The 13319-nt window shown below is 55.8% G+C and overlaps 1 protein-coding gene across 1 annotated transcript in view; it reads left to right on the top strand.

The window, feature by feature from the left end:
• ADCYAP1R1 (ADCYAP receptor type I) overlaps window positions 1-13319 on the top strand; it is a 52413-nt gene that overhangs the window by 14042 nt on the left and 25052 nt on the right. Inside the window, exons 3-4 of the mRNA XM_024129497.2 lie at window positions 478-583; window positions 12333-12440. Of these exons, the coding sequence (XP_023985265.1) occupies window positions 478-583; window positions 12333-12440 (214 nt within the window). The remainder of the gene's footprint in view (window positions 1-477; window positions 584-12332; window positions 12441-13319) is intronic.

Genomic DNA, 13319 nt, shown 5'->3' with positions numbered 1-13319 from the left:
GGCTCAGCGGCCATGGCTCACGGGCCCAGCGGCTGCGCGGCACGTGGGATCCTCCCAGACCGGGGCGCGAACCCTCAACCCCTGGATCGGCAGGCGGACGCGCAACCACTGCGCCACCAGGGAAGCCCCTATAGTACTCTTGATATATATATGCATGCATATGACAGAGTAATGCACTCAGTTAGTACAGCGCTCTGTGTGTGCTTGCTAATGTTACTATAAGACATGGAAACTGAGACCCAGGAAGCGGGTGGGATCTGCCCAGGTCCCACACTGAGTTGGTGAAGGGGAAGAGTCCTCATGGCATCTGTGACGAAGTGGAGGCAGGGTCCCCGCTGGCTCTGAAATCTCTCTGTCACTGTCATCTTCCTGCTTCTGTCGCTCCCCTTCCCCCAGTGCCCCTGAGGCTTAAGTAGCAGGGCTTGTAGGTGAACCTCCCTGATCCTTCTCACCATCTATCCCCTGTGCCTCCTGCAGGCTACCGCCATGCACTCTGACTGCATCTTCAAGAAGGAGCAAGCCATGTGCCTGGAGAAGCTCCAGAGGGCCAACGAGCTGATGGGCTTGAATGACTCCTCCCCAGGTGAGGAGGGTGGTGGAGAGGGCCACCATCCCTGGCACATCCAGGCCAGCCTTAGAAGTGATGTCCCAGCCTCTGGCCAACTTACAGAAAGTAGTGGAGGGTACAGGTCCCTGGGTCCTTCAGAAAGCCCTTTGTGGTGATGGAGCCCTGGATCTGCTCTAGGCAGTGACACTGGGGTTGCCCTCCTTGGCGATGGCCTGCCCTGGATGCCTCCCTCTGGAAGGGGCTATTCCGGGGGACTGGACGTGGCCACCTTCACTCCCATGGGAGCTGGGATAGAGCTGGTGTCTGGGCTGAGCAGTGGCTGTCAGAGAACTCATTAGCAGGCTGCCTGGGCCTGGTGGTGGAAGGGACACAGCTGTTGCTGGTGGCCGAGCTAGAGAGCACCTGGTCTCCCCAGAGCATGAGGTGTGGGATCATTCCCATCTCCTCGGCTCACTCCATCAGAAGGCAGAGAACAAGGCAGCAGGAACCCCAGTCCTGTGCGTGTCTGGTGCTGCTATTCTCCTGGGGCTGCTACCAGCTTGGGGGGGCGGATGCTGCTTCCTTGTGCTGGATGGTACCGCGCGCTGCAGGACATTTAGTGGCCTTAGCTCTCCCATTAGATACCCCTAACAGCCCCTGATCTCAGTGACAGTCCCCAAAGCCTCACTTTTCTAGATGTCCCAAAGGAGTGGCATGGCCCCGGCTGAGAACCAGTGGTCCTGTGTAACCCCTTTCCTCCTAACTCCCCTGCTGTGCAGATGGGACTCGGAGGCCCATAGGGCAAGGGCACCCTCAGCTTCCTGACTCCAGCAGGGCCAGGGAGAGGGTCTGTGTGGGAAGTTGGGGATTTGGGGGTAGGGGGCATCACTGGAGGACTCGCCAGATTCTCTCATGCCTCAGTCACTGGAGAGTGGGGTTCTCCACCCACCCTAGAGGGATCCACTTTTCCCCCCGATCCTCCCCATTTACAGGGAGCTCTGCTGAGCACCATCTGTTTAAATGCTTGGTTAGTCTGCAGCCCAGTTAAATGTAATCGTCCCGCTGGGCTGGGTTCCCTAGCCAGTCAGCTCAGCAAGCATTAACTGGTAATGGAGTCACTCCCAGCCATGCTGGCCTTTCCCTCCAGGTGAGCTCTTGCTCAGCTCTAACTGAGGCCAAAAGTGGATTTGAGGCCTCACCAGCCAGGGAAACTGAGGCAGGGGGCCTGGATGGGTGCACAGTTGCAGGAGACTCAAAGAATATCTTGTCCAGGCCTCTTGCCTAGGGGATGGAAATGTGGAGCCTGGAGGGCAGTGACTCTTTAGAACCATGGGAAGGGGGAGTGTCAGGCTCAGGTGGGCCTGGAACCCAGGCGCCCTCCCTCCCAACCCGGGGCCATTGTTCCTGCTTCGCAGGTCTCAGATATACTTGGGGTCGAGAAGTAGGAAGCGTCCGTAGGGGTGGGTCGAGGTGGGATGTGGGGCTGGGACCCGGCCAGCAGGCATGCAAGTGAATTGCACCTGTGGAGCCCCGGGCAGGGAGAGGACAAGACCCCCCCGCCTTCCAGGGGCATCCAGGCAGAGGTGTGAACTTGAGTGAGGCAGATGGAAGGATGGATACCACCCCAGGAGGGGCAGACCAGTGCTGCCGGGAGGGGCTCTCACCCCCAGGTATGCTCAGGAGAGGACAATGAAAGGAATTCTCTGTGGGGAAGGATTCATGGAGAAGGTGGCGTTTACATCAGATCCTTGGTCCTCAGACCTGGCCGTGCGTCAGAGTCACCAGGGAGCTTTTAGGAAAATGTACCCAAACACAATCCAAACCAGTTAGACCAGAACTTCACTCCACTGTAGTCACCGTGATTTTTAGAGGCTCCCCAGGCGATTCTGACGAGAAACTAGGCTAAGAACCCCTGAGTTAGGCCCTAGGGAGGAGTAGGCACTTGATGGCAGGTGAGAGCTGCGGGATGGATGACTGGGGAGAACGTTCTGGGCTGAGGAAACCACAGCAGCGAGAGGTGGGTGGGGGAGGGGAGTGAGTCCGCCCCTAGGTCTGGAACCCTGAATTGGAGTCGGTGGGGATGGGCTAGAGGGACGTGTTGCTGAGGGCCCGGGAGCAGGTGTCTGTGTGTTGCACATCTGCCGCCATTGGAGTTGGAGGTCGGAGGGGATAGCAGTGGTGGCTTCCCTTGAGCTGCCATCCCTCCAGCTTTCCCCAGGACCCCACCTGGACCTCCCTCTTCTAGCCCTGCCTCGGGGGCCCTGTGAGTCCGGTCACCCCCAAACCTGAACCTGGTCAAAGGACCCCAGCCAAGCCTGTGGAAGAATTTCACTGACCCATGCACCTGCTCATTCATTCGCTCACTTATCCCCTCACGCTCTCATGCGCTCATTCAGCTCACATGACGAGCTGTGATCTTAGGTGTCCAGCCCGGGTGGAGTGAGGGCCAAGCCAGGGGTGGGGCCTGCAGAGCTTCTGGGAGAATTTAAAGATGCTGATGGCCAGGCCCTCCGCACACCAGCGTGATTGGCATTTGGACAGGGGGACTTGTTGAGAGCACGTGTTAAAAGCCTCCCGACGATTCTAAAGTGTATCCAGATTTGAGAGCCACTGGGTTGGCCAGAGAATAGCCTCTACCAGGGTGCTTATGCCTACCTGGGCCAGAGAGCAGCCCCCAGTGTCCAGGCAAACCCGGCTGGGAGCCAAGAGTCCAATCTGACTATAAGCAGGAATCAGCTTTATGGTGTTAATATCTGTGCATGGGGTGAAATGAGAGAGGCCAGCCCTCCTGCTGTACCCCTTCTCTGCGCCTCCCCTGCCCCTTCTGTCCCAGGCACACGCACCATGCACAGAACGCTGGCCAGGGGTCAGCCGATGTCCCGGAAACACACTTGAAAAAGAAAATCTGTCAGCTTGTTCCAGTGACTGTGAGTGTGTATTCACAGTAATGCTTGTATATATATTTTTATGTAATTATATATATATATATAACTTGTATGTCCCCATGATCTTTTAAATCCCATAAGGTGAGTGCATTGGAATGAAGACACTGATCTGCTAGAGGGGAGGTGTGTCTGTGACATGTGCGTGTGGTTGGGGGGATGGTGAGGGGTTCCCAGGACGGCACCTGCATCCCCTCAAATCCATATCCCTCACTGATCCTGGGACCTCCACCGCAAAGAGAACGTGGGACCGTAATGCATGTAGGGGCCTTCAGAATGGAAGCCGAGGGACAGAGATATGCTAGGGAGGGGCGCCGGAGCTCAGCAGGCAGCTGAAGGGGGTGGAAAATATAGATAAGAGAGCGGAGAGTGAAAGCAAGCTTTCTGACTGGGTGGTTTTGTCCACAGCATCCCTGGTGGGTTTTAAAGATGTTTATTGGGACCGTTGTTGAGGTGATACATTTAGTGGTTTTGTCCCTCGTTCCAAACTCCTGAATGCTAAACAGAACTTGAGACAGCACCAAGTCCGGCTCTATCATGGGACGCGCGGAGAGGCTGAGGCCAGAGTTGGGCGTCGCTGGCCAAGTCACGCCGAGGACCAGAGCCAGCTCTGGGACAGGACCCAGGTCTGCTGTCCCAGCCAAGGAGGGCCCTCTGTGCTGCAGTGCTCTTGTGCCCAGAGAGAAGCAGAAAGGACTCCTGTGCGTGGGAACCAGCGCCTCCTCCCTGGAGCGTCCCCAGACCCACACAGGGCACAGGCACTGCCTGCTGGGCTGGCCGCTTTTGTTCTCTCGGCTCAGCCCGGCCAGCCTGCCTGCCCAGGGTGAGTCCTGCCAGCATGTCCTCTTTGTGGGACTGCGGGCTTGCATCAGTCTGGAGGCATTCCCTGCGTCTAAGTGGGCTGGTCAGGTGTGGTCCTCCTTGGGGGTCCCACGCCCCATACTCTGGAGAAGATGGAAGAGGGAGGCCTGAAGCGGCCTTGGCGGCGGCAGGAAGGAAGTGGCTTGGAGGAGAGACAAGAAAGCCTGCTCATTGCTATTCTGACCCAGCCTCTGAGGCCTGTCCAGGGTGCAGAGTGTGTACCCTAGCCCCCAGCTCCACCCTCACCAGAAGAGAGCCTGGAGGAGGGCGGGGGAACCACTGCAAGGCGGGGCCCAGGCTCCCCATCCTCGGAGCAAGATCAGCTTCTCATCCGTGCCTCCCAGCTGCTCTGAGAACGAACAGACCCCCAGCGTGGGGAGGGGGCGGGGTCCGTAGGGACCCTCCCTCTGGAACTCGCTCCCCACATCTGACAAAGGGTTCTGTTTCTGTCCAGACCTGTTTCTCTTTGGTCCGTAGTTCTCAGACTTAAGGTTCTGTATCAGAACCTCCTGGAAGGCTTGTTAAAACCCAGATTACTGGGCCCAGCCCCAGTTTCTGACTCAGTGGATTTGATGGGGCCTGAGTGTCTGTATCTCTGGCAAGCTCCCAGTGGGCGCTCCTTCTCTGGGGTCCGCACTTTGAGAACCACTGAGTTCCAGAGGGGAGGGCTGCATCTTTAGTCCTTCCTCTACTCCCCCAGCACGGAATTCACAGCTGGTCCTCATTTTATGGATCAGTAACATTGGCTGTAAAGTAAATTTCAGTAAATTGAATCATGTTTTACCCTTGAATCGCATGCCGAAATGAGGGGCTTGTTCTAACAATACGCAGGCATCCTCAGGCGGCTTCTCAAAGAGAGGACTGCGCCTTTGTTTGAGTCCCCTTGGCGCCCCTGGTCTCACGAGTTTTGAACACTGTGTGGAACTGGACAGAATCATCACCATGACAACCCGAGATTAGCTCCTTATTTTGTTCCAGTCGGGGCTAATGGCTCTTGCGTTCTCTCTCCATTCAACCTGCCCAAGTGGTCTTTTCCCCTCCTGCTGTCACAAGGCACTTCCTCTCCTTGGCTGCTTTGTGTGTCAGCATCTTAGTGGGAGCAGCCCCGGAGAGTGTGCCCGGCATTCTCCCCCCGAGCGGGAATCCCCCGGTGCCTGAATTCCTCCCATCAAGTCCCGTAGAGGCTTTCGGCGGGACAGACTGAGCCAGGAGGGCACAGGCAGGCTTCGTGTAGAATTGGGGCACAAGGGGGGTAGATCGGAAGGCTTGGGGTGTCAGAGTGGAGAGTTCTCCCAGGGAAGAGGACCGGTTCTGATTTCCTCTGCACGGGGAAGAAGACGCCAGGGACTTTCTCGACCCCGCAGCCGTGTCTGATGCACTTGACCACCTCCTCCTTGAAGCAGGCTTTCCTGCTGCTGTGTCACCAACGTCTTCTGGTTTTCCTTGTATTTCTGGCCACCCCTCCTGAGTCTTCTTTGCCGGCTCCTCTTTGAGTGGTGGCATCTCTTCTGTTGGGGCCAGGCCCTAGTCTCTTCTCTTTTTTTCTTCTCAAATCTACGCCCTCTCACTGGACATATCATCCGGGTCCACGGCCCTACAGAGCATTGCTGTGCCGACCCCTTCTCGTTCTCTTCCTCCAGTTCCAGCTTCCCCGCTGAACTCCAGAAATTCGTCTACCTGCCTATTTGAAATCTAGCTTCACTTGGCTCTTCGCATCATCTCAAACCAAACAGACCCCAGATGACACTCTTGAGTTCCAGCTTGCCGATTCCCTCCACCACTTGCTTCTCATCCAGCCCTCCCCACTGTGGCGGGTGGCTCAGCTAGCCAGCCATCTGGACACTCAAACCCAGGTGCCATCCTTGGCCCCTCTCTCCCGTTTAGTGCATCAGTCACGGTAGCCTAGACCATGCTGCGGTAACAAATGAACCCTAACATCTCAGAGACTTAGCGCCGTAACATTTCTTGCTTGCACACGTCACCAGCCAGCGTGGTCAGCAGAGGTGGGAGGTGGAGTTCGACTCTGCCCGGTTCTTCAGAGATCCAGGCTCCTTTCATCTCGCAACACTGCCACCCTCGATACGTGGCCTCCAGGGATGCTGCAGAGAGGGGAGAGAGAGAGAGAAAGGGTATGGAGTCCGTGAGGGATGTTTGTGAGACCTGTTCATCACTTTCCCCCCACTTCCCATGGGTGAGCACTCAGTCACGTGAGATGGCTTAGCACCAACGCTCCCTGGCACACTTATCGGCTGGGTCCAGCCAGTGTGTCACCAAGTCCTGTCAGTCCTGCCTACAGACTCTCCTACACAGAACTCCTTTCTACCTTGGCTGCCATGGCTCCTGAGCGAGCCCCACCACCCTCCTCTGGACTGCTGCCATATCCTGACAGACATGTCTCCATGTTTGCTTTCCTGTTCTTGAAATATATTACCTTCCCACACAGCTGAATCAGATCATGTGACTCTGCATCTTCAAACCCATCTGTGGGTGGCAGAATAATGCCTCCACCAAAGATGCCCACGTTCTAATGCCCAAAGCCTGTGAATGTGTTGCCTTACATGACAAAAGGGACTTGGCAGGTATAATTAAGTTAAGATGGAGCAAGTAGCCTGGATTATTCAGGCAGATCCAGTGTAGTCACAAGCGTCCTTATAGGTGACAGGAGGTGGTAGCAGGAGGGTCAGAGGAGAGAGCTTTGAGGATGCTATGCTACTGGCTTGGAAGATGGAGAGAGTGGCCGCAGGTCAAGGGATGTGGGTGGCCTCCTGAATCTGGAAAAGACAAGGAAACACATTCTCCTCTAGAGCCTCCAGAAGGAATGCTGACAACTTGACTTTGGCCCAGTGAGACTTCTGACCTCCAGAACTGTAAGATAAGAACTTGTGTCATTTTAAGCCACCAAGTTTGCTTTGTTATAGCAGCAACAGGAAAGTAATACACCATCCAGGGTCTTCTCAGCATTTGGCATTAAATCCAAACTCATTCCCATGACCACAGGCTATAAGCCCTGTGCGGGCACAGACCAGGGGAGTTTATTCACCCCAGTTTTGCTCTCCGTGTCTGACTTGTAATAGGCACTTAATATTTCTTGAATAAATGAGTGAAAAAGAGGGAAGGGAAGGGGAAAGAGAAGACACCAAAAAGGTAAAAGGAGAAGGAGGGTGGGGGAGAAAAGCCATCTTGAAATCTTCTAGCCTCAACAGAACTAAGCTTTGTTGGGACTGGAGTCTGGAACAGATGGGGAAAGAGAAACTGGATGTGTTTTGTGGGCGTGGAAGGAAAATGAGTTGCTGTCCTTAGTTAGAAAAACCCAAGGCACTCTCAGGGGCCCAAATCCCATCCTCATCTCCCTGGAAAACGTTCCTGGGAGGATTCAACTCCAAGGCTCCTGAGGCCAGAGCAGACCCCATCCAGAACAGGAGAGGAGACAGACCCCACCTCTCTTCCTGCGTGGGTCAGGCCAGGAGGTGATACCTACGGGAGAAATGTGCACAGGGCATCCTGCGAAGCCCCGAGATGGTGACCTGCGTCTCCTATGACCCCAGTGATGCAGGCCAGAGAGGTGTGTGGATGGCTGAAAGCTCCCGATGGGGTCGGGGACATTGTCCCATAAAGCAAAACTGTTTCACAGCATTTCTGACACCAAATGTGTGGATTTTCCATACCAAGCAATTATCCAGTTTTCTACGGATACCCACTGGGTGTCCCTACAATTTAATTCAAATCTGACACTACCTGGAGTTAGCACAGACCCAACAGGTTAAGGGTCAGCTTCAGGAGACTGCTCCCCCATTTCAGATGCCAATTGCAAGTCGTGGGTCCCCAGGTTACCCACACTTCAGTCTGTCTTGGCTACAAATCAGGAGTTCCCATGGCCTCCTCCTCAGGCTCCATGATTTGCTATAATGGCTCACAGAACTCAGGGGAACACATTTACCAGTTTACTATAAAAGATGTTATAAAGGATATAAATGACCAGCCGGATGAAGAGGTACATAGGGTGAGGTCCAGAAGGATCCAAGTGCGGGAACTTCTGTCTCTGTGGAGTTTGGAGTATGCCACCTTCCTGGCACATGGATGTGTTCACCAGCACAGAGGCTCTCCAGATCCCATTGTTTAGGGGTATATATGGATGTTCCATTATGTAGGCATGATTGATGAAATCATTGGCCATTGGTGATTAACTCGATTTCCCGCCCCTCTCCCCTCCCGCAAGGTTGAGAGGTGGGGCTGAAAATTCCAATCCACTAATCACATAGTTGGTTCCTCTGGGGATCAGCTCCAATCCCCCGAGAGTCATTTCATTAGCATACACTCAGATATGGCTGAAAGGGGCTTATGAGTAACAAAAGATGCTCCTCTGACACCATCACTCAGGATGTCACCAGGGTTTTAGGAGCTCTGTGCCAGGAATCTGAGATGAAGGCCAAATGCATAATTCTTATTATATCACAATATCATAGTCTCCTAAACCCAGACACTGGGATTGGGCCCTGGAGTTACGGGTTCTAGTTTCAGGCTTCATACCTGCCCTGGTGCTACAGGAATTGCCCCTAGGATCCTTAGTCTATGGAGGGGACTCAGGCTAGGAACCAGGAGGGCTTCCCGAGTGTGGCAGGCCACAGGGCAGGGTGAGGGGACCTTGGCAGATGCCCCTTTGAGGATGTCTGTCCTGGCAGTGGGGCCAGGGAAGGCAGCCCCAGCCTCCCAGCCATCCTTCTGGGCCCTAGCATATCCTGAGTCAGTCTCTTCCCGATTTGAGTCCTAATCACTCAGAGTTGGGAGCCCCCTCAGAGACACCCAGCCCTTGCTGTGCACAGAGGGAAACTGAATCAGAACAGAGGGGGTGGAGGCTTACTAGAATCATGCAGTGAGCCCTTGGCAGAAGATCTGGGACTTCCCTGGTGGTCCAGTAGTTGGGACTCTGCGCTTCCAATGCAGAGGGCACGGGTTTCATCCCCATGCGTGCCACGCGGTACGGCCAAAAATAAATAAATAAATAAACTTAAAAAAAAAAAAAAAAGAAAACAACTCAAGTCTGTGGCTGCCCTGCAGGTGTGGAGGGGAAACCCTGCTGTTTCCCTCCCCCTGCCCTCAAATGCACACTTCTCAAATTTGTTTTTGTGATCTCTGTAGCCCTGGGCCTGATGGGCCCTGGCACATTGTAGGTGCTCAGTGAATAGTCGTTAAGAGGATGGATCCCTGCCTTGCCTGCAGCCCTCTGACCTCCAACCTGGGAGCCCCTCCCCATTGTTCCGTCCCCACCTGAGCCCTGTGTCCTTCCCTGCCCCTCGGCCCTTGTGACTGTGTTCGCTCGCTCTGTAACGAGTCTTAGGCCTTAGGAACGTCAGCTGGCAGAAGCAGCTGGCCGTGCCAGGGCCTAATGTTCCACATTAAGGGAACATCTGTTGACTGGGGCTCCCAGGGCATGGGAGACACGTGGCCAGACACGGCCACGCTCCATGGCCATTCCATGGTCAACACGGGCCATGGCGGCCAGAGGTGTACTGTTAGGTCTCTTTCAAGGATATGTTGCCATAACCAGCCACGTGCAGGTTGGAGTCCTGCTGTGATGGGTGGACAGGAACCATCAGTAACAGACCTGGGGCCCATCTCCCTTCATGTGGCCCCAGCATCCTCATCATCCTGGTTTGTTGTCCTCAGAACTTTCTATGATGCTTCTGTCTCCCAAACTCAGTCATCTGGGAGCAGGATACTATAGGCTAATGTGACTGGGTGTGAATTCTAAAGTAGCCAGGTCTGAGTTCTGAGAGAGAGGGTTTTCTGCACCTGGAAGCTTTGGGCGCCTTCTGGTCCAAACAGGACCTGCAAGTCAGTCATGGACCCCAACAGAGAGGCTGTGAGCTCACGAGGCCCTCCCCGGGCTCCCATCCCCGCCCACTGCCTGCCCAGCACCTGCCCGGACTTCCTCTGTGTCTGTCAGTGGCCCTCCACTGGCCTTTCTTCTCACCTGGTAGGGCTGTGTTTCATCTCTCTTTCTTAGGTATTCGAATGATTCCCAGGGACACCTAATTGAAATAATGAAATTAATGGTAATAACAATGGCGACCGTGCATTGAGTGAGCCCGCCGTTCTTCTGCGAGCTTTACATGTATGAACTCCTTAGTCCTCCTAGCCGTCCTGTGGGGTGGGACAAGCACTGGCTGTCCCATACATGGCAGAGAAGCCCTCCAAAGCCCTTATTATAGACCGCTCAGCAGGATGTGGTCCCTTTTCTGAAAGTCTGTACTCTGCCTTCAGACCCGCCACACTGCTGCCTCCTTTCTCTGCCTTTGCCCCCCTGTCATGATTACATCTCTGCCCACCTGGAAAACGTGGGGTTCCATGCTCCTCTCACATCACGTCCTTTCCCTGGGTGAGCTCTCATCCCAGGGCCTCACCCACGCCCCACATGCCGGAGTGAGAAGCAAGGGCCAGGCCTTAGGAAGCACGTTAAGGAGCTGAGGTGATAGGACCACTGGATGGTGCTCACCGGGGGTGGCGGCTGTGTGACCCGGCCAGATCTTCCTTTGGAAGAGCTCACGGTCACAGCTCTGTGCGGTTGAGCGAGGGGACCACTGGGGAGGCTGTAACCATGGCCCCAGTGGAAGGTGGTCAGCCCTTAGCTAGGTGGGAGTGCAAGGATGGAGAGTAGGGCATGGATTCCACAAATATTCGGAGGTCAGACCAGCAGGACTTGGTGACCAGTCGGCTGTGGAGCATGAAGGAGAAGGAGAAAAAGCAAGAGGGACTCCAGGGTTCTATCTGGGGCTGAGACAGGAAATCGGGTTTTGTAGGAGATGCTGAGTTGAGTCTTGGACACGCTGTGTGTGGATTATCTTGGGCCTTTCAAGGTGGGGATATCCAGCAGGCCCCTAGCCGTGGAAGGCAGCCCCCATGTTGTGCAGGAGTCAGGGTTGGGAGTTGTCTGTGTAATTCTGTCCTGAAGTCCTTGGGCCTGGTGGTCTCGTTTAAGGGCAGTGGGACAAGGGGCCGAGGGCAGGGCAGACACGAGCCCTGCATGCAGTCGGGGTGGGCAGGGTGGGGCCCGCTCAGTAAGGGCGGAGAGGTCAATAAGGGCAAGAAGCCTCTCGGTGGAGAGGAGGGGCGGAGTCAGACGAGGGGTGATGCATGAAGGGGAGGTGAGGAGGTGGTGACGGGAGTACGGAGAACTCCACAGAGAGGCTGGCAAGGGCTGGAAGGAGAGCAGGCACAGGGGTCGGAGGGTCCACTGAGCCCCCCAGATCTGAAAATCTGGTCGTCGATCTCAACCTCTTCCTCCTGCTCACAAGCTCATGTCCAGCGAGTCACCCGTCTTGGCGATTCCTAACTAGCTCTCAGTTTGTCCTTGCTCTGATCCGGCCGTGCCTTGCCACCACAGTGACCTCTGAGGTGCTCCCTGCTTCCTGGCTTTTCGTGCTCTGAGCCCTTTCATAGTTCGGGGCCTTGGCTTTGCAGGCCTCTCCCCTCCTCCCCAGCCCCCATCTGGCCAATCTGTGCTCCTCTTCAGGTCCCAGCTCCGTGTTATCTTCCTGCTCCAGGCCTGCCCTGAAAGGCGGTGGGCGACTTGGCGGGGAGGGCATGGAGCGGCATCCTCGGGCCAGACGGTTCCTGCCCCTCCCCTGAGGGAGAGGGAGGGCCCGCCGAGGAGGTCGATCTGAAGTGGGACCCCACCGTGATGTGCAGCCTGGGGACGTGGAAGAGCTCATGCAGGGTGATGTGTGCGTGTGATATGTGTGTGTGTGTGTGTGTGTGTGTGTGTGTGTGTGTGTACGTAGGCGTCTGGATGCCCTCTCACCATGGTTCCCTTCCTCACAGGATGCCCTGGGATGTGGGACAACATCACATGTTGGAAGCCTGCCCACGTGGGTGAGATGGTCCTCGTCAGTTGCCCCGAGCTCTTTGTGTGTGTGTGTGTGTGTGTGTGTGTGTGTGTACGTAGGCGTCTGGATGCCCTCTCACCATGGTTCCCTTCCTCACAGGATGCCCTGGGATGTGGGACAACATCACATGTTGGAAGCCTGCCCACGTGGGTGAGATGGTCCTCGTCAGTTGCCCCGAGCTCTTCCGAATCTTCAACCCAGACCAAGGTGGGTCCCCCACCCCGGGGGCCTCTTCGGGCCACTCTGGATCCAGCCTGCTCCCCTTATTTGGACCTCAGGCTTTTCTGAGAGACAAGCACCAGAGACATAGGGCGCCCTGCAGGCAGATATTTCCCATTCCAGAGCTCATGTGCTGGTGGGGAGATGAAATCACGGACCCTCGTGCACACAGGGGCACAGAAGCACCCCTCAGACGTGGCAAGTCCACGTGGAGGTGCGTCGTTGTGGCTGGGCTCTCGAACTTGGACTCCATCACTTAACCCAGCTGGGGACCTTGAGCAGGGCGTTCACCCCTCTGTCCCCCATTTCCTAGTCTGTAGTCTGTCAAGTGGGAATGTGGCCTGGTGACTGGGGAACCAGGTGGAAGCTGCAGATGGAAGTCCCTTAGCGAGACTGGGCATGTCTTAATGGTCAGTGGTAAGTGTTAGCTGATGTTGTCACCGTTATCGCTCACACAGAGAGGCCTGGGTGACCGCCTCTCCATGGGGAGGGGTCTGAGGGGAAGGGGTTCTGGGGAGTCTCTCCTTTGAATGTGAGTCTGGTGGTCTCTCCAGGCCTGTTCCTGTCTTTGGTGGAGGCTTCGTGGACTCCTAAAGAAGGTTGGTGGCCGATGAGTCCACATTGACACTGGAAGGGGCCTGGAGCCAGACTGGCCCTCTTCCCCAACCCTGGGGGTGTCACGGGAAGCAGGGTGGCAAGCTGAGGGGCGCTGAGTTGGGCTGGGCGGGAAGAGATGGCGGGGCTGGGCTCCAGGCCGGTGATGTACTGAGAACCACCCGTGGACCGCTGAGCCCTGGGTTGGGGCCTTGGTTTGAGGAGGACAGAGGGTGGAGCTCCTGAGGAGATTAGAGAGTCTGAGACACCTGT

This window comes from Physeter macrocephalus, chromosome 5, assembly GCF_002837175.3.
Source record: "Physeter macrocephalus isolate SW-GA chromosome 5, ASM283717v5, whole genome shotgun sequence".
Lineage (NCBI taxonomy): Eukaryota > Metazoa > Chordata > Mammalia > Artiodactyla > Physeteridae > Physeter > Physeter macrocephalus.
The sequence above is the reverse complement of the archived record's forward strand: the minus strand, read 5'-3'. Positions and strand labels throughout refer to the sequence as shown.